The sequence below is a fragment of the Ornithorhynchus anatinus genome, chromosome 1 (genome assembly GCF_004115215.2).
Source record: "Ornithorhynchus anatinus isolate Pmale09 chromosome 1, mOrnAna1.pri.v4, whole genome shotgun sequence".
Classification (NCBI taxonomy): domain Eukaryota; kingdom Metazoa; phylum Chordata; class Mammalia; order Monotremata; family Ornithorhynchidae; genus Ornithorhynchus; species Ornithorhynchus anatinus.
In genome coordinates this window covers 147,841,146-147,859,204 of record NC_041728.1, presented here as the reverse complement: position 1 = coordinate 147,859,204, position 18,059 = coordinate 147,841,146, and the positions used below count along the sequence as shown (strand labels likewise).

At 41.7% G+C, this 18,059-nt stretch overlaps 1 protein-coding gene across 5 annotated transcripts in view; it reads right to left on the bottom strand.

The window, feature by feature from the left end:
• Positions 1 to 18,059, bottom strand: part of ATP11B (ATPase phospholipid transporting 11B (putative)) — a 146,921-nt gene that overhangs the window by 62,198 nt on the left and 66,664 nt on the right. For all 5 annotated transcript variants that reach the window (XM_029073628.1, XM_029073637.1, XM_029073620.1 and 2 more), the window contains exons 5-9: positions 10,435 to 10,542; positions 10,021 to 10,149; positions 5,628 to 5,731; positions 3,416 to 3,463; positions 562 to 626 (exon numbers count right to left, since the gene is read on the bottom strand). In XM_029073628.1, coding sequence (XP_028929461.1) covers positions 562 to 626; positions 3,416 to 3,463; positions 5,628 to 5,731; positions 10,021 to 10,149; positions 10,435 to 10,542 — 454 coding nt within the window. The remainder of the gene's footprint in view (positions 1 to 561; positions 627 to 3,415; positions 3,464 to 5,627; positions 5,732 to 10,020; positions 10,150 to 10,434; positions 10,543 to 18,059) is intronic.

Here is an 18,059-nt window from a genome sequence, read left to right as displayed (position 1 = left end):
CCTCTTGGAGGAGGTGGGTCTTCAGTAGGGCTTTGTTCCTTCACACCAGCAACAGGATCCACTGTTCCTGTTGGATCCAATGATCCAATCCATATATATGGAATTTAATGTCTATCTCTTTCTCTAGACAGCAAGCTGCTTCTAGGCAGGGAATGTGTCTACCAACTCTGACGTCTTGTACTCTTCTACTGCTCTGCCCCTAGGAAGAGCTCAATAAATATCACTGATTGAATAGAGAGTTCAGGGAATAGATCATTCAGGATTATCATATGCGATTATCCAAATTGTGACAAGGTGGTGGTAAACTGGGTGAAACAGATGTACAGCTCATACTGAAGGCACATACAAAAGATATCAAAAACTTCCAAATAATGTCTGCAACAACATGTACATTTCTCAAGAGGGCATTTAGAGGAAAGGTGAATGAAAACCGGTATTAGCTCAGTGCTGTAGGTTAAAGAATAACCTATATTATACAACTAAAATGTGCCCAAATAAATGATTTTTCTGAGGAAAATGAGCATAAAATTTACAATCCAACTACTTAAAATGTTTACTAACCAAAAATTTCTTTTGTGTTTTTTAACCTGGCTCCGCGAAGCAAGAGACTTTCAGGACCCAGTGGTCTAAAAAGAAGAAAATAATCACTTACTGAACAAGCCAGTACAATTTTGAGCTGAAATATCAAATCAAAAGGTGCTATGCAATGAAAGTTAAAATATCTTTTACCATGTCTTTAGTAAACAGTACCAAAATCGTTAGAAGCAGAAGATGTACATAATAAATATATAAATGGGATTCTGGAAAATAAAAAAAATTATTTTTGCCTGACAATTTTCTTAGGGATCACTTATGAGAAGGGCGGTTAGGATTTCTTTTCAGCAGCATCCAAAATCTTAAGTCTAATCACGTACTTGCAGCTAAAATTTGTATTTTGTGATTGCAATTATTTGTAGTAATAATAATTGTAGTATCTGCTAAGTGCTTCCTATGTTCGAAGCACAGTACCAAACGCTGGGGTAGATATAGGATAATCAGGTCCCGTATGGGGTTCACAATCTAAGTAGGAGGGGGAAGAGGTAGTGAATCCCCATTTTGCAGATGAGGGAACTGAGGCACAGAGAAGTTAAGTGACTTGTCTAAAGTCAAATGGCAGACAAGTGGCGAAGTCCAAGATCATCTGTACTAGCTCGAGCGGGCCCCAGGAATTACAGCCTGAGAGGCTGGATTCAGAGACAGAGAATGGCAAGAAGATGGGCAATTGGGACCAACTGAGGCAGGCCAAGCCCGTCAGCCGAAAAGCTGAGCGGGTCCAACCAAGACCCTAGAAATAGCAGGATGGTGCATGGTGCATGGCACAGAGGACTCAATATGGCCAGTGGAAAGAGCACGGGCCTGGGAGACAGAGGATGTGGATTCTAATCCTGGCTCTGTCACATGCCTGCTGTGTGACCTTGGGCAAGTCAACTTAACTTCTCCGGGCCTCAATTACAGCATCTGTAAAATGCGGATTAAGACTGTGAGCCCCATGTGGGACCGACCCAACTATCTTGCATCTACCCCACAGCTGAGAACGGTGCTTGGCACACAGTAACCGCTTAAATACCACAATTATTATTATCATCACTATTGTCGTTTAGACTGGGAGCCCGTTAATGGGCAGGGATTGTCTCTATCTGTTGCCGAATTGTACATTCCAAGCGCTTAGTACAGTACTCTGTACATAGTAAGTGCTCAATAAATACTATTGAATGAATGAATGTTTAAAAATTAGCAAGGAGTGAGGGCCTGGGAAAGAAAAGGCGAGGAAGGGACCGCAGTGTCTTCTGACACTTCAACACTTCTCAGTCTCCTAAACACTGGGAGACCATTAGAAAAATTAGGTTATTGATCTTTATCAACCAATCAGTGGTATTTATCAAGCACTTACTGAGTGTAGATCAATGTTCTAATACAGTAAAACTGGTAGATATGATTCCTGCCCACAAGAGGCTTACAGTCTACAGGGGAGGCAGACATTATACATGAGAAGAAGCACGGTGTAGTGGATAGAGCACAGGCCTGGGTTCTAATCCTGGCTCCACCGCTGGTCAGCGGTGTGACCCTGGGCAACTCACTTCACTTCTCTGTGCCTCGGTTACCTCACCTGTTAAACGGGGACTGAGACCGTGAGCCCCATGTGGGCGTGCTCAGCACACGGTAAGCACTGAATAAATACGACTGAATGACAGGGACTGTGTCCAACTCGATTTGCTTGGATCCACCGCACCACTTAGAATAGTGTCTGGCACATAGTAGGCACCTGATATATACCATGATTATGAAAGTAAATTACAGGTAGGGGTAAAAGATACGTATATAAGTGCTACGGGGATGGGATGATAGCAAAGTGCTTGAGGGGTGCATAGCTAAGTGCATAATGGTGGATGGAGGAAATGAGGGTTTAAGCAGGGAAGTCCTCTTAGAAATCAGATGGGCGTTTCATTTACAGGACTAAGCTCTAACCAATTTTAATTGGCAACGAACAGTACTATAAATACATTCCCTCCAGTTCACAATCTCTATAGATTCTACGGCAGCAGCGTGACCTAGTGGAAAGAGCACAGGCCTGGGCATCAGCGGACCTGAGTTCTAATTTGGGCTTCACCACTTTTCTCCTGTGTGATCTTGTGCAAGTCACCTACTTTCTCTTTGCCCCAGTTCCCTCATCTGCAAAATGGGGATGCAGTACTTTCTCTTCCGCTTACTTACACTGTGATCTCCATGTGGGACTTGGTTATCTCGTATCTACCCCAGTGCTTAACATAGTGCTTGGCACATAGTAAGCACTTAAAAAAACACAATTATTATTATTATAACACTGACTTGGAGTTCTACAATGAGTCTATCGCCACTTACTGAAGTAACAAAATACTCTACCGTGATCTAATTAAGCAATTTTCCTTTTTCTCAATTACATGACTGGTTGCCTCTTCGGACAATTTCCCCCACCCTAAAAACCTAGGTCACTAAGTTCCCCCTCTTTCTCACAGGAGTGCTTTTTTTTTTTTTTACTTACAAGGTGACCTTGGGCAACTCATTTCACTTCTCTGTGCCTCAGTTACTTCAGTTACACTTACACTTACAATGCCAGGCACTCTACTAAGCACTAGAGTAGAAACAAGAATGGACACAGGCCAGGCCCATATGGGGCTCAAAATCTTAATCCTCATTTTACAGATAAAGTAACTGAGGCACAGAGAAGTGAGCTGCCCAAGGTAACAGAGTGATAGAGCCGGGATTGGAACCCAGGCCCTCTGCAACTCAGTCCTCTGCCCTTTCCACTTGGCCAGCTGCTTTCCAGACTGCTCTGCGCGAGGAGTCATCAAAGACTAAAATGTAATTTGATAATGCAAACGTAGCAGGTGATCCTTACCTTACAATTTCTTCCATCTGGTGGTTCACTGTTATTCTTCCAACAAACCTATCAGCGAAAGAAATTCATTACAAGAATATAAATATGTAGAAGTCTCCAAATGTTGGAGTCTTTGTATTTTCTTCACGTGTAAATCTGGGGAATCCCAGCTATAGATATAGAGTTTGATCCACATATTAGCAGCTATAAAAATAAGAATCCCCTCCCTCACCCATTGGTGCCCGGCACCAAAAGGTAATTAAAAGTGGTCAAAAGGAAATCAAACAATGGGCTTAAAAGCAGTCTAACAGCATGAGTTTGTGAATATGAGAGAGAGAGAGAGAGCACGCATGCTCCTGAGATTGCTTGACATCCATTGCCTGATAAAATAAAACCACCTTCGGCGTTGCTGATAGGAGACTCAAATCCATTAGAATTTATGAACTGGGCATTAGAGACTGTGAGTAACGATCGGATAGCTCCAAAGGACGGTGACGCAATGAGAATGATTGGAGTGGGAAGTGATTTTACTATTCCCTAGAACGGACCCAATCTGAACACAAATTATGTTTGCTCTTTCCATGTCTGTCACATTCAGTAGCGCGGATCACAATCTGGTCGCAAATGACCCCCCCCCCCCCAGCGCTCAGAACAGTGCTTGGCACACAGTAAGCTCTTAACAGATATCATCATCATTCAGGCTAAGATCATGTCTGCAATAGAGAGTGAGATACCATAATTTCTACAATGCAATCTTTCTGCTTTCCCCATGAAAATAATAAAGAGGATGGCATCTTTGAGATCCTTTGCAATATTTCAGTGGTCCATATGTTGAGGAAGAATTTGTTCAAGTGCTTAAGCAGGGTGACCTCTCCAGATCTGCAGACCAAAATTCAATATTTCAGCACTTACTCGACAACATAGCCACATCTGCATTTTCTTCTTACTACCTGTCATTTATTTTGTGCCACCATTAGATTCTGAACTCCTTGAGGCTAGCAATCAATCTTGTCTATTTCTAGTGTATTTTCCTAAACACCAAATAGTGCTCTGCCTACAGTAGTAACCCAATAAATATTATTTGTTGACTGACTGGTTAGGATTGCATAATGGAGAGTCACTGGATGTTGAGAGAGGTTGCATGTGAGTGTGAAAGTTTTTGCATTAATATTTGGGAAAGGCAATACAGGAGAACAAAACAGGGGATGCAAGAGAGAGCAAAATAAAGGCTAATGTTTTGAAAATTGGCAAATTCCAAACCAAAGTGCAAATTTAAAAGTGGAAAATTGGTAAACCCTACTATCAGGGTTTAAGGAACGGAGCGAGAAGATGGGCCTACATTTGAATGCCAAGAAAACAAAGATCATGACAAATGAAAGTTTTAACTCATTTGTGATGGATGAAGAGAAAACTGAAATATTTGACAATTTTCTCCCCTCCTCAATTTAAAGGAACTAATAGTCAAGAAATATGCCAAAGATTAATGTTAGGAAGACTTGCTATGAAGAGCCTGGAAAAAGTCGTGAAACATGCTGATGTTATAACTGTCATAAAAATACCAACGGTCACTTTTACGGTGTTTCCGGTGACAACGTATGGATCCGAAAGCTGGACAATGAAAAAACAGGACAGAAAGAGCATCGGCTCTTCTGAGATGTGGTGCTGGAGAAGGCTTTTTGTGAATACCGTGGAACGCCCGAAAAACAAACAAATGAATTTTGAAGCAAATTAAGCCAAAGTGGTCTTTGGAAGGCCAAATGACTCGACTTAAATGAGCATATTTTGGACACAATCAGGAGGACTAATTCTCTGCAGAAGACACTAACGCTATGAAAAGTCCAGGGAAAACGTGGAAGACGCAGACCAGCAGCTAGATGGATAGAAACCGTAACAACGATGAGGGAAGAACCATTAACGAGGTTACGGATTATGGCAGAAGACTACGTTCTGGAGAAGATATAGCCACAGAGTCGCTATGAATAGGAAACAACGCGACGGCACTCGATAATAATACCTATTAGTTTACAGAGAACTGAATTACCATTTTTTCCATCTGTTTTCAGTGGATATCACATTTATTCTACTTAAACTTTTTTTTAAAACTATAAAGCAATAATTGACTTTAAAAGTATGCTTTAGTCTGATGTATTATCTTGTACCTCCCTCCCCGGTGCGTTATTAAACCTGAAATATAATCATTACATGTTTTAAAACAAGGCATTACAGTGGATACCTGTACAAATCCGCTTCTGGTTGCTGACATTCTATTACAGCGATAAGGGTATCCAAGTTGGCAACTGTCTGTAATACTGCTGTTTCCGGGACTGCGATGTGTGTCTGAAAATCAAATATTTTGAGTACAGGTCAAGATCCCGGAAGACTCGCTAACTTAATTGAGAAAAGTTCATCAATCTCTCTGCACATACAGCAAAACCCTATTTTGCTCTAGCGAACTAATGTTCATAATAAGAATCCTAACATACGAGCAGATCACTCAAAACCGAGAAAGCTTTTGGAAGATCATGCTAAATTTGATTTTCACTACATGCGCAATTGAGAATCTGATCATACCAGATAGGGCTATTCTAAGAAGTCGGGTTATATCCAAAAAGAGCCTGGGCTTGGGAGTCAGAGGTGGTGGGTTCTGATCCTGGGTCCGCCACTTGGCAGCTGTATGACTCTGGGCAAGTCACTTAGCTTCTCTGTGCCTCCGTTACCTCAACTGTAAAATGGGGATTAAGACTGTGAGCCCCGCGTGGAACAACCTGCTTACCTTACCCCAGTGCTTAGAAGAGTGCTTGGCACATAGTAAGCGCTTAACAAATACTATAATTATAACACTTGGCAATGTCCTTCATACTTGAAGATCCCACTGATGGTAGGATTCCCAGGTGAGTGTAGGTGTGGATGAAAAGGCCAAAACGGACCCCACGTACTCAGTGACACTGCGCGCACACAAAGCCATCTTTTAGCGTTTCGGGGTCTGCTGCCATCTTTCACTCCTGGATCCTTTTTGCACAATCGTTATGAAGCGTCTTCTCACAAAGAACACTTTCTCAACTGCAGTGTGACTTGCTAGTCAATCTGTGACAACTGAGTCCCAGTTTTACGCTAGATTAGAGAGTTACCTGAGGATCTGTCTTATGTTATTAACAAGTCTCCTCTTTCTGCTTTCAGCTTCCCAATTTCCATTCACCCCACGGCAGCCGTTCTGGTGATCTACGCAAGTCCATTTTCATCACATTTCCCACCCACTGCAGCTGTGCTGTGGGGACAATAACTTCAATGTTGGGTGACTTCATTCCGGACTTAACTGTTTGTGATCCTATTGTGCCAAGTACGTCAAACGCTGCAAGTGATGGTGACAGGACCGGTCCAAAAAGTTGGATTTGATTTCCAGGGGTAAGCCATATCTCATCATTCTAAAAAAGAATCTAGTCGGAAACCTGATCGATACCGTATGGCTACCACATTCTGACAGTCTCCCAAAGCTACTCTTCTTGATTTGAATATAGTCAGTGCATTTCCTTGGTAAAAGAATTCCACGGCGGTCTTTAGCTCTGGGCCGCCAATATAGATTTTGGGTTCCGTGTGGCTTCCCTGAAGCAGATGACATACTATCTCGGTTTCCGTTCGACTTATGATCAGCCCGTAATTTCTTGGTGACTCAGAGGAGCAGTTTACAATCATTTGCATATGATCTTGGGGTGGGCCCCTAGGGAGCAACAATTTGCTTATATGAATTCTGGAATGAGTATCTCTAAGACTTCGAATGATCTTCGAGGTGGGGGAATTGCCCGGAGGAACAGAGCATTTTCTAAAACCTGCCACTCTTGTGGCGTCCTACGTAGCTACGTAGAATAAATTGAATGAAACACTGTAGGCTCATTGTGGGCAGGGAACATGTATACCAACACCCTCCAATCCCCCAGCACTTATGGACACGTCTTTAAATTAAAAATTATTGATCGTTTCTTATTATCTGTCTCCCTCCCTCTCTGTAAGCTTATGTGTCCGCTAATTCTGTTATATGGTACTCTCCTAAGTGCTTAGTATAGTGCTCAGCACACAGTAAGTACTCCATAACTATGATTGACTGATGGAGACCAGCCTACCAAACATCCCTACTTTACCCCAGCAGAAGCAGCATGGCTCAGTGGAAAGAGCCCGGGCTTGGGAGTCAGAGGTCATGGGTTCGAATCCCGGCTCTGCTACTTGTCAGCTGTGTGACTGTGGGTAAGTCACTTCACTTCTCTGTGACTCAGTTACCTCATCTGGAAATGGGGATTAAGACGGTGAGCCTCAGGTGGGACAACCTGATCACCCTGTATCCAGCCTAGCGCTTAGAACAGTGCTCTGCACACAGTAAGCGCTTAACGAATACCAACATTATCCCACTGGCAATGGGGAAAGGATGAGACACAGTGAGCCATGTCGTTACCACTCAGCCTCGGAAATGGAATGATCTTTTCCGGGCATACAAATATTCTCTAGACTGTAAGCTCGTTGTGAGCAGGGAATGTGTCTGCTTATTGTTGTATTGTACTCTCCCAAGCTTTAAATATATGCTATCCACACAGTAAGCGCTCAATAAATACAACTGAAAGAATGAATGAATAGAGGTCTCGCTCTTTACTCTTCTCCTACACCTGATGTGCTGCAAAGATCACCTTCCATGAAGTGGAGCAATGCTGTGACTCTGGAGCAGTCATTTGACGGTAGTCATCTAATAATAATAATAATGATGTTGGTATTTGTTAAGTGCTTACTGTGTGCAGAGCACTGTTCTAATCTGTACCTGATCCAGGAGTACTGTGGCTAGGATTTTTATTGGCTCTATCTTATTTTTCACCTTTCTTCTTGAAGCTAATGGGTTTTTTAAATATATTATTTGTTAGGTGCTCACTATGTGCCAGGCACCGTACTAAGCACCGGGGTGGACACCAGCCAATCAGATTGGACGCAGTCCACATCCCCCACGGGGCTCACAGTCTCAATCCCCATTTTACAGATGAGGTAACAGGCACGGAGGAGTGCAGTGACTTGCCCAAGATCACACAAATGGGGTTAGAACCCAGGTCCTTCTGACTTCCAGGCCCATACTTCCATTAGGCCACGCTGCTTCTCTCTTTCCTGTCCCATGGAAAGATAGATATCTTTCTTACCTTTCCCATCCCAAGGAAGTACCTGTGGAAGTCATCTAAGTGTTTATGTACGGTGTCACTTCCACGCTTGTAGATTCAGTCATTCATTCTATCGTATTTATTAAGCGCTTACTGTGTGCAGAACACTGTATTAAGAGCTCGGGAGGGTACGATACAACAATAAACAGAAACATTCCCTGCCCAAACCGAGCTTACAGTCTACTGTTACGTGATCAGGTCCAGGAGCTTAACCATTTTTCACGTCTCTCACTGCAGGAGAGCTAGTGTGTAGTTTGAGAGAGAGTAATATAATGCGATCTGGCTTCCCTAACATTTTTTACAATATCTTCTTACTCTTTCCCAAGAGGTTAAAAACAACTTTATTTTGCATTTTCAGAAAAAGAACAAGCTGAAGTGTGCAAAACCAGAAGTCTAATATTTCAACTACCACTCAGGAGTGACGTTAAAATGATTTAAAGCATGAGGATAGAGCCTGGATGTCAGAAAGACCTGGGTTCTTTGCCCCTCATCTGCTGTGTGACGCTGGGCAAGCAATTCTCTGTGTCTCAGTTACTTCAATTGTAAAATGGGGAGTAAGACTATGAGCCCACTGGGAAAGATACTGCGTCCGACCTGATTTTCCTGAATCCACACCAGCGCTTAGTACAGTGTGAACTCATTGTGAGCAGGGAATGTCACTTTTTATTGTTGTAGTGTACTTTCCCAAGCGCTTAGTACAGTGCTGTGCACACAGTAAGCACTTGATATGACTGAATGAATAAATGGCACAGAGTAGGTGATTAATACCGCAATTACTATTATTTAAATTATATGAGCACCGAAGACAGAGATACTAGTTTTCCTAAAAAGAAGAATTTACATATTCTGTAATTTGGAATGAGGTGAATCTACATTCAGAGTGATCCCACTAGAGAAGAAGCCCATTCTTTTATAATCATTCGAAGTGGATGACATTAAGAAAATGGTTTTTTTTTCCTTTCCAGGAAAGTTTAGTCCTAAAAATGACTTTATGTAAACAGTCGGGGTTCAAATCGATCAATCCATCAATGATATTTATCTGGCACTTACTGTGTGCAGAGCGCTAAGTACAATCCAACAGAGTTGGCAGAAACGAATCATTCCCACAAGGAGCTTACGGTCTACAAGGGGAGACACACCATAATAATAACAATGTTGGTATTTGTTAAGCGCTTACTTTGTGCAGAGCACTGTTCTAAGCGCTGGGGTAGATACAGGGTAATCAGGTTGTCCCACATGGGGCTCACAGTCTTAATCCCCATTTTACAGATGAGGTCACTGAGGCACAGAGAAGTTAAGTGACCTGCCCAAAGTCACGCAGCTGACAAGTGGCAGAGCTGGGATACGAACCCATGACCTCTGACTCCCCAGCCCGTGCTCTTTCCACTGAGCCAAGCTGCTTCTCGATAACATAACCATAACATAAATTACCGATATACAAACCTTAAGGTTGGTTTCTCCATCCAAGCTAGCAGTAGTAACATGACACGTGCCATCCATTCTATCCGAAGATAGAAGCACCAAATCAACAGGGAAAGTTTCATCTTTGGCTACTCTGACAATATCACCCACCTGTGAAAATATTGGAAAGGGAAATATTACTTTGATTACTCAGATTTAGAGCCCCACGTGGGACAGGGACAGTGTCCAACTTAACTTGTATCTACCCCAGCGCTTAGAACAGTGCTTGGCACATAGTAAGCACTTCACAAACAACATAATGAGCGGACTTAAAAGGAACAGGGTTAAGCATTAGTGTATACATCAATCATTCCACGGGCTTTTACGGATATTGCATGCATCAAGTCAGTTAACGACTCTGTTGGCAGCAGAAATAGATTATTTGCTGATGCATACCCTAATGTTTTTTGATCTAGTTTTTACAAGGCCACCGCTCCGAACAACATAAACCGGAGCTCCATTCACTTCATTGTCTGCTTTGTGCCTTAGCCAGTCTTCGTATCCCTGCGGGCATAAAAAGATCAGAAAAATAGGGCATTTTACAATGTATTTTGAAAAATATATGGTAATAGTTATAAAATGAAGTCGATCTCAATGACAGCAGTTCACTTTTACTAAAACATAGCTGTGGAAGACGTTAACCAATTGGAAGGTTGATATCGAACGCAGATGTTGATATGTACGGCCGACCCTGGTTTATCTATCTTTGACAGTAGGGGTTGTGATCAAATAAATACACAGATGATACAGAAACCTCTTTTGGAAAAACAATATCATTCTTCAACTTCTACTGAAGTTGCAAAATTGATCCTTTTCCGTTACACTGGCTTTAATTTCCCTATTCCCCTCCCACTGGAAGTGCTAACGAGCAAACGGACAGACGAAATGACGGATGAAACGACGGGAAACTGATTTAGAAGACGCAAAAATAAATGGCCCGGACAGTCCAAACGGAGCAGTCAGTCCATGGAAAATTAACAGCTGTCTATAAGAGGAAAAGTAAGGAAAGCTATCGCAACTCACACCATAATGGAAAATTCACACCTGTAAATCAATTTTGATATTGGCATGGAAAAATCTTTCTCTTTACATTGCCAGTCCTTCACCATCACTAATTACTGGAAACAGTTCTACAAACATAACAACAGAGTCCCATTAGAGGGAAAGTAACAGGAAATGAACAGTCTTGGAAAGTCTCTTTTGATGAAATAGGCTAATGTAACAGGACACAAAACAATTTACAACACTGCCTAAGAGAAAGCCCAAAACCACACTTCATCTCATAAATCCCCAGGGATGAAGCCTGGGCCTGTGAGTCTGAGGACCTGGGTTCTAATCCCAGCTCTGCCACTTTGCTGTTTGACCTTGGGTTTAACTTCTCTATGCCTACATTACCTCATCTATAAAATGGGGATTAAGACTGTAAATCCCGTTTGGGACATGAATTATATCCACCTCAATTAGCCTGTATCTATCCCAGCGCTTAGTTCTGTGCCTGGAACATAGTAAGCATTTAACTAATTATTATTAAGTGCTGTCTAGTCATTTCTGATTCATAGCGACTCCGTGGATATACTTCCTCCAGAACGTCCTGTCCTCTGCCATAATCCACAACCTTTCTCATGGTTCTTCTGTTATCACTGTTATGGTCTCTATCCATCTAGCTGCTGGTCTGCCTCGTCCACGTTTTCCCTGGACTTTTCCTAGCCTAAGTGTCTTCTCCAGAGAATTAGTCCTCCTGAGTATGTGTCCAAAATATGCTCATCTAAGTTGAGTCATTTGGCCTTCCAAAAACCACTGGTTTAATTTGCTCTTGAACTAATCCCATCAAAAAATACAATTAACTGAAGGATATTTTCTTCTTTGTGAGGGACCTCTTTTCTTTAAAGACTACTAGTCTGTAAATATTTCTGTAAAGTCTTTGTGGAGACTATGCTGTGGAAATCTTAAATCAAATGTAAGTACTACATTTGTAAGAGAAGCACCGTGGTAACATGCAAGATCACTCAAATGCCTCTGACACTTTTCTGCTGTATGGCCTAGAGCAAGTAACAACTTCTCTGTGCCTCAGTTTCCTCATCTGTAAAATGGGAACTAAGACCGTGAGCCTCTTGTGGGACATGGACTGTGTCCATTTGGATTAGCTTGTATCTATCCCAGAGCTTAGTACGGTGCCTGGCACACAATAAGGGCTTAAAAACATTCCTAGGCTTTACTTACAGTGTAATTTATTTTAATGTCCGACTCCCCGGCTAGACTGGAAGACTCCTTGAGGAAAGGGATCAGTACAGTGCCTTGCACTCAATAAATATCAATAATTTATGTAATTGCCCACTGTACTTAAAGGAGATGAGACTGATGGTGCAATTCATTTATGAACGTGTGTACGGCTTAAAAGGCCAGAGTAGGACCCGCGGTTCTGACCACATACCTCTGACTGATCCCCACACAAAGACAGTCTCTTACAGTACTCACATATTAGTTATTTGCTGTGCCTGTTGCAGTTTCACTTTTTTTTAAAAAAAAATTTATTTTGGTTTTTTAACATGGTACTTTTTACACGCTTACTAGGTGTCAGCACAGGCTCTGTGCTAAGCAATAGGGGAGATACAAGCTAATCAGCCCCCATACAGTTGCTGTCCCACATGGGGCTCACAATCTAAGTAGGAGGGAGAACAGGTATTGAATCCCCACTCTGCAATTGAGGAAACCGAGGCCCAGAGAAGTTAAGTGACTTGCCCAAGGTCACAACACGGGAGGCAAGTAACATAGTCGGAATTAGAACCCTGGTCCTCTGGCTCCCAGGCCCATGTTTTATCTTTAAAACACGGCCAAGCTGCTTCTAGCTGTTGCTTCTGTTCAGAGCTGCTCCTTTCTCGATTACAGTGTGCCAGGCTGGTCTTCCCGTGCCAATCGATTGCCAGTTTTCTGTGGTTGGCAGTATTATCTGAAGCCTTCCTAACAGCACCCTCAAAACATTTCCTAGCCCTTTTGGTTTTTTTCATTCTCCCAACTTCAGCTTTCTATTCCAATCGTACTTGGTGAGCACTAACTGGGTGCAAAGCAATGTACCAAGCGTTTGGGAAAATACGATACATTCCCTGCCCATCTATGCTTTATCCTATTGATGCTACGGAATGGACTGGATAGGACGTCTAGCAGAAGTGCAATAGGTGAGCTTACAGCCTGCCGTCCACACGGTAGAGGTTGGGGTAGCCTCCTCTTGTCTGTGCTCCCCATACGGCACGGCTTTGTTGAGACGCACGGCTTCCATGCCGGGTGACTCACCTGACTCGTTTGTGAGTTTGTCTTGCCATATTTGATGTTGAGTGTTGCTCCTACGTGACACTGACGAAACTGCTCAAGAAGCCAGATACACTGCCTGTGGAATATACCGGGTCTCACAGACAGAGAAACGTTGGACAGCACTGTGTATCTAGAGAACTAGTTTGGTCAGGAACCTAATGACAAGTTGTCGCCGCAGTGTCTGAAAACCTGCCAAGGGGTAGGATGGTCTTGGTTGATTAAATTTTCTCCTTTTTTTTTCTATCATTGGTCATCTGATTGACAGAATTCTGGGAGAGCATTTTGCTGTGTGGCCACTATAGATTTAAGGTGGAGGGAATAGTGCAGGATGATATAATGTTCCCTTTTTTTTTTTTTTTTTTTTAAGACTTAGCAGCCCACAGTGACTGATCTGGCCAAGTGGTTTATAATCATTTGCATGGCTTCTTGGATGTGTGCCTCTAAGTCACAATCATCTATCTCCATACAGTAATTCTGGAATGGTTGTCTTTAAGCCTTCGGATGACACTCTAAGTGTGAGCGGGATTAATTTCTCAGAAAAATGTAAGTTAACTTCTGCTTCCGGGTCTTTGGCTTCATCTTCTTAGACTGTAAACTCCTGTATGCTCTCTAGACCGAAAGCTCCTTTGTGGCAGGTACTGTGTCCATCAACTCTCAGAACAGTGCTCTGCACACAGTAAACCCTCCATAAAAATGAATGATTGATCTTCTAGCATGACTACGTAGAATGGACTGGGCAGGCCCAGGCTCACTATGCATGGGACAACCCGATTATCTTGTATCTACCCTAGCACTTAGAACAGTGCTTGGCACACGGTAAACCCTTAACAGCTACCAACTTCATCATCACTAAGCATCGTGGCACAGTGGAAAGAGCACGGGCTTTGGAGTCAGGGCTCATGAGTTCGAATCCCAGCTCTGCCACTTGTCAGCTGTGTGACTGTGGGCAAGTCACTTAACTTCTCTGTGCCTCAGTTCCCTCATCTGTAAAATGGGGATTAAGACTGTGAGCCCCATGTGGGACAACCTGATTCCCCTGTGTCTACCCCAGCGCTTAGAACAGTGCTTGGCACATAGTAAGCACTTAACAAATACCAACATTATCATCTCTGCTTTATCCTACTGATGATGCCAGAGGTGAGTTTTCATTTCACGGGTTTCAGGAGAGTCTGAGATCATTCCACTGCTTATTTGTGTGTGGACCTGACACCCCAACCTGTACCTTGTGGCAGATAAAAAAAAAAGCCCCAAAACTGCATTTCCTTATTTCTCTACTTCCTTTTTTCTCACTCCCACATTGGGTCTAACCCAAAGCATGAAGCGCTGAGAGGAAGCATCTCGGTCTAGTGATATTTCATCAGGAGCAGGGGATGTTTTGAAAACATTCTAACAAATCGTTTTCAGGCAACGTGATTCTAGCTGCATTCTTCTGTAGTAAATTAGGGTTGAGAACAGAATAACCAGTGAAGAGTTTCTTAAATTGCTTCTTCCTGTCTACAGGTAAATCTGTTTCCCAAATTTACTTGAAGATAACTTTCCCCTAATTATACATAAAATAATTACACATTATTCAAAATATGGGGCATAATATCCTGGCGCTTAGTTTAGGACCTGGAACACTGTAAGCATTTAACAGATACCATCAAAAAATAAAATTAACCTAAGGATATTTTCTTCTTTGCGGAAGACCTCTTTTCTTGTAAGAATATTATTCTGTAAATAATTCTTCTAAGAATATTATTCTGTAAATATATTAAATGTAAGATAACTTCCCCTACTTATAAATAAAATAATTATGCTCTATTCAAAATATGGGGTGTGTAGTCTAATTCCATTTTCTCTTCCCTCCTGATTTATTCATTCAATAGTATTTCAATTCATTCAATAGTATTTATTAAGCGCTTACTATGTGCAGAGCACTGTACTAAGCACTTGGAATGTACAATTCGGCAACAGATGGAGACAATCCTTGCCCAATGACAGGCCCACAGTCTAATCAGGGGAGACGGATGGAAAAAACAAGACAACATAATCACGATAAGTAGAATCAAGACATGGATGGGCAACCACTGGAGGTCCTAGAGAGATGGGGAAATATGGACTGAACATTATTGTAGAAAAATTATCCAGGCAGCAGAGTGAAGTCTGAATCTAAGTGGAGAGAAACAGGAGGCAGAGAGATCAGGAAGGAGTGATGCAGCAATCAGGCAGAATAGTATAAGTGTGGTAGCTGTTTGGATGGAGAGGAAAGATTGGATTTTAGCGATGTTGTGAAGGTTGAATTGACAGGATTTGGTGAAAGACTGAATATGTCGGTTGAATGAGAAAAATGAGTGGAGGGTAACACCAAGGTTAAGGGCTTGTGAGTTAAGGTAGCTGGTGATGCTGTCTACAGTGATGGTAAAGTCAGGGGAAGGACGATTTACTATTTAACCACTTATTTCACTTGTTAGTGCTTATGTTCTACTCCCCTACAGAATGGGGATATTGTTTTAAGTATTACTTCATAAAGAGGATTCCTTCAGAAAGAGGTTATTAGAATTGTTAATCCCAGCTCTGCCACTTGCCAGCTGTGTGACTGTGGGCAAGTCACTTAACTTCTCTGTGCCTCAGTTACCTCATCTGTAAAATGGGGATTAAGACTGTGAGCCCCACGTGGGACATCCTGATTCCCGTGTCTACCCCAGCGCTTAGAACAGTGCTCGGCACATAGTAAGCGCTTAACAAATACCAACATTATTATTATTATTAACAATAATAATAATGATATGTTATGCATATCATCTATACCAAACTCTTGAGGTAAAGTCTAGGTAATCAGAGAGGAAACAGTCTCTTCCCATGTGTGGCTCGCAATGTAATATATTCGTTCATTCAACCGTACTTATTGAGTGCTTATTGTGTGCAGAGCACTGTACTAGTAAGCGCTTAACAAATAACATTATTATTATTACTAAGCGCTTGGAAAGTACAATTTGGCAACAGATAGAGACAATCCCTACCCAACAACGGGTTCACTGTCTAGAAGGGAGGGTAATAAATTTAAGTTCCATTAGTCAAAGCAAATAATGCTTCATACATAGTATATGGCATTACATAAAAATGAAGGATGTAAGTACATTTTCTTATAGAAAGACTCAGAGAGGAGAAGATGCAGGGCAGAGAGGGGAGAGCGATCAGAAAGAGGAGAGAGATTGGAGTAGGGGAGAGAGTGAGAATCTGATCTCAGCCCAAATTCAGCCAGGGAGGGGTCTGTTTGGCCCAACAGTTTTTAACATATAAGGATAGTGATGTAGCTTCCAATACAAGGAACTGAATTGTTCCAATAAGTGACGAGACAACTTCCTGCCTCAGGTTAATCATACTGAAATTTTAAGAGTTTACTTAAGAGACTTCCCCATTAATAAGCTCAGGGGCTTTTAAAAGTGCTCTCCCCAAATGCCAGCCATTTGCAATCTTCCATAATACAAGTGAAAGTATTTTTAAAAAAAAAAAACCAAAAAAATTTGTTTTAGAGTCTTCCCTCCCCTCACTCAGACCCGATTTGAGAAACTGACATCTCAAAGGACAATCTATCAGTTTTTGCTCTTTTAAGGAGACTTAAAACAGATCTCTCCTAAAACTCCAATAAAAAGCACAGGATGTACTCTGATTTTTTGGAGTTCTTAAATATGTTTAATATGGCACAAATGTGAGTTGTTTGATGAAAATAAATGCCTTTTAAAAGACAACCAATGCCGAAGTAAAATGGAAAATGGTGCTTATTACTTCTTTTAAAGAGGACAAATTCCGTTGAGAAGCTCTGAAAACCAAGAGGAAAGCCACCAATACACTGTATGTTGAAGCACAAAATTTTTGCACGGATCTGTCTACTACAGTTCTGTCCTTGAGACAGAACTATCTCATAAAGTGCTCATGAAGAACATTGTAAATTCTATCAGATCGACCTAAAAGACATTAAGCTATAAAACTGAAGTTCCTCAAAGAAGGGGATATGATGAAATCTATTTAGGTAGATTAGACTGTAAGGTTGTCCTCTAGAATGTAAGTTCGTTGTGGGAAGAGAATGTCACTGTTTATTGTTGTATGGTACTTTCTCAAGTGCTTAACAGAGTGTACTCTGCACACAGTAAGCGCTCGACAAATATGACAATGAATAGAAACTGATTTTCTGTAACCGAAGCGTTTTTCTAGCTAAAAATACACACTTGTAACCTTAAAAAGTGGTTGGGGTTTTTCTAATGGTGAAAACCTTTCATTCCTGTTCATTTTCAACAAAAAAACCCATCTCTCCTTAAAGAGACTGAAAAGTCACCTGAGAAATATTATGGAAAACAGAATATTGCACTGCAGAACTTATTCCTATTGTGAAATCATTATCTCTATTTGGAATCTTTGAAATTCTGAGGTAAAGGAGTGCTCTTCATAATAGCAGACTATATAGATACAGATCTCCTTTACTGCCAAGTTGCTTGAACTATAAACTTTGCATTTTATATTGCTTTGTATTTAAATCACCTCATCTTTCCTATTGTATCTGTGGCCATACCCTTCCCCACCTTATTTTTAGGTTTTGAGCCCCTGGGGGGTCAGGGATCGTGACGATAAAACAATTGTTTTTATTCAGTGCTACTGTGTGCTGAGCAATGTACTAAGCGCTTGGGAGAGTATGACACAAACAGATTTGGTAGACATGTTTCCTGCCCACAAGGAGC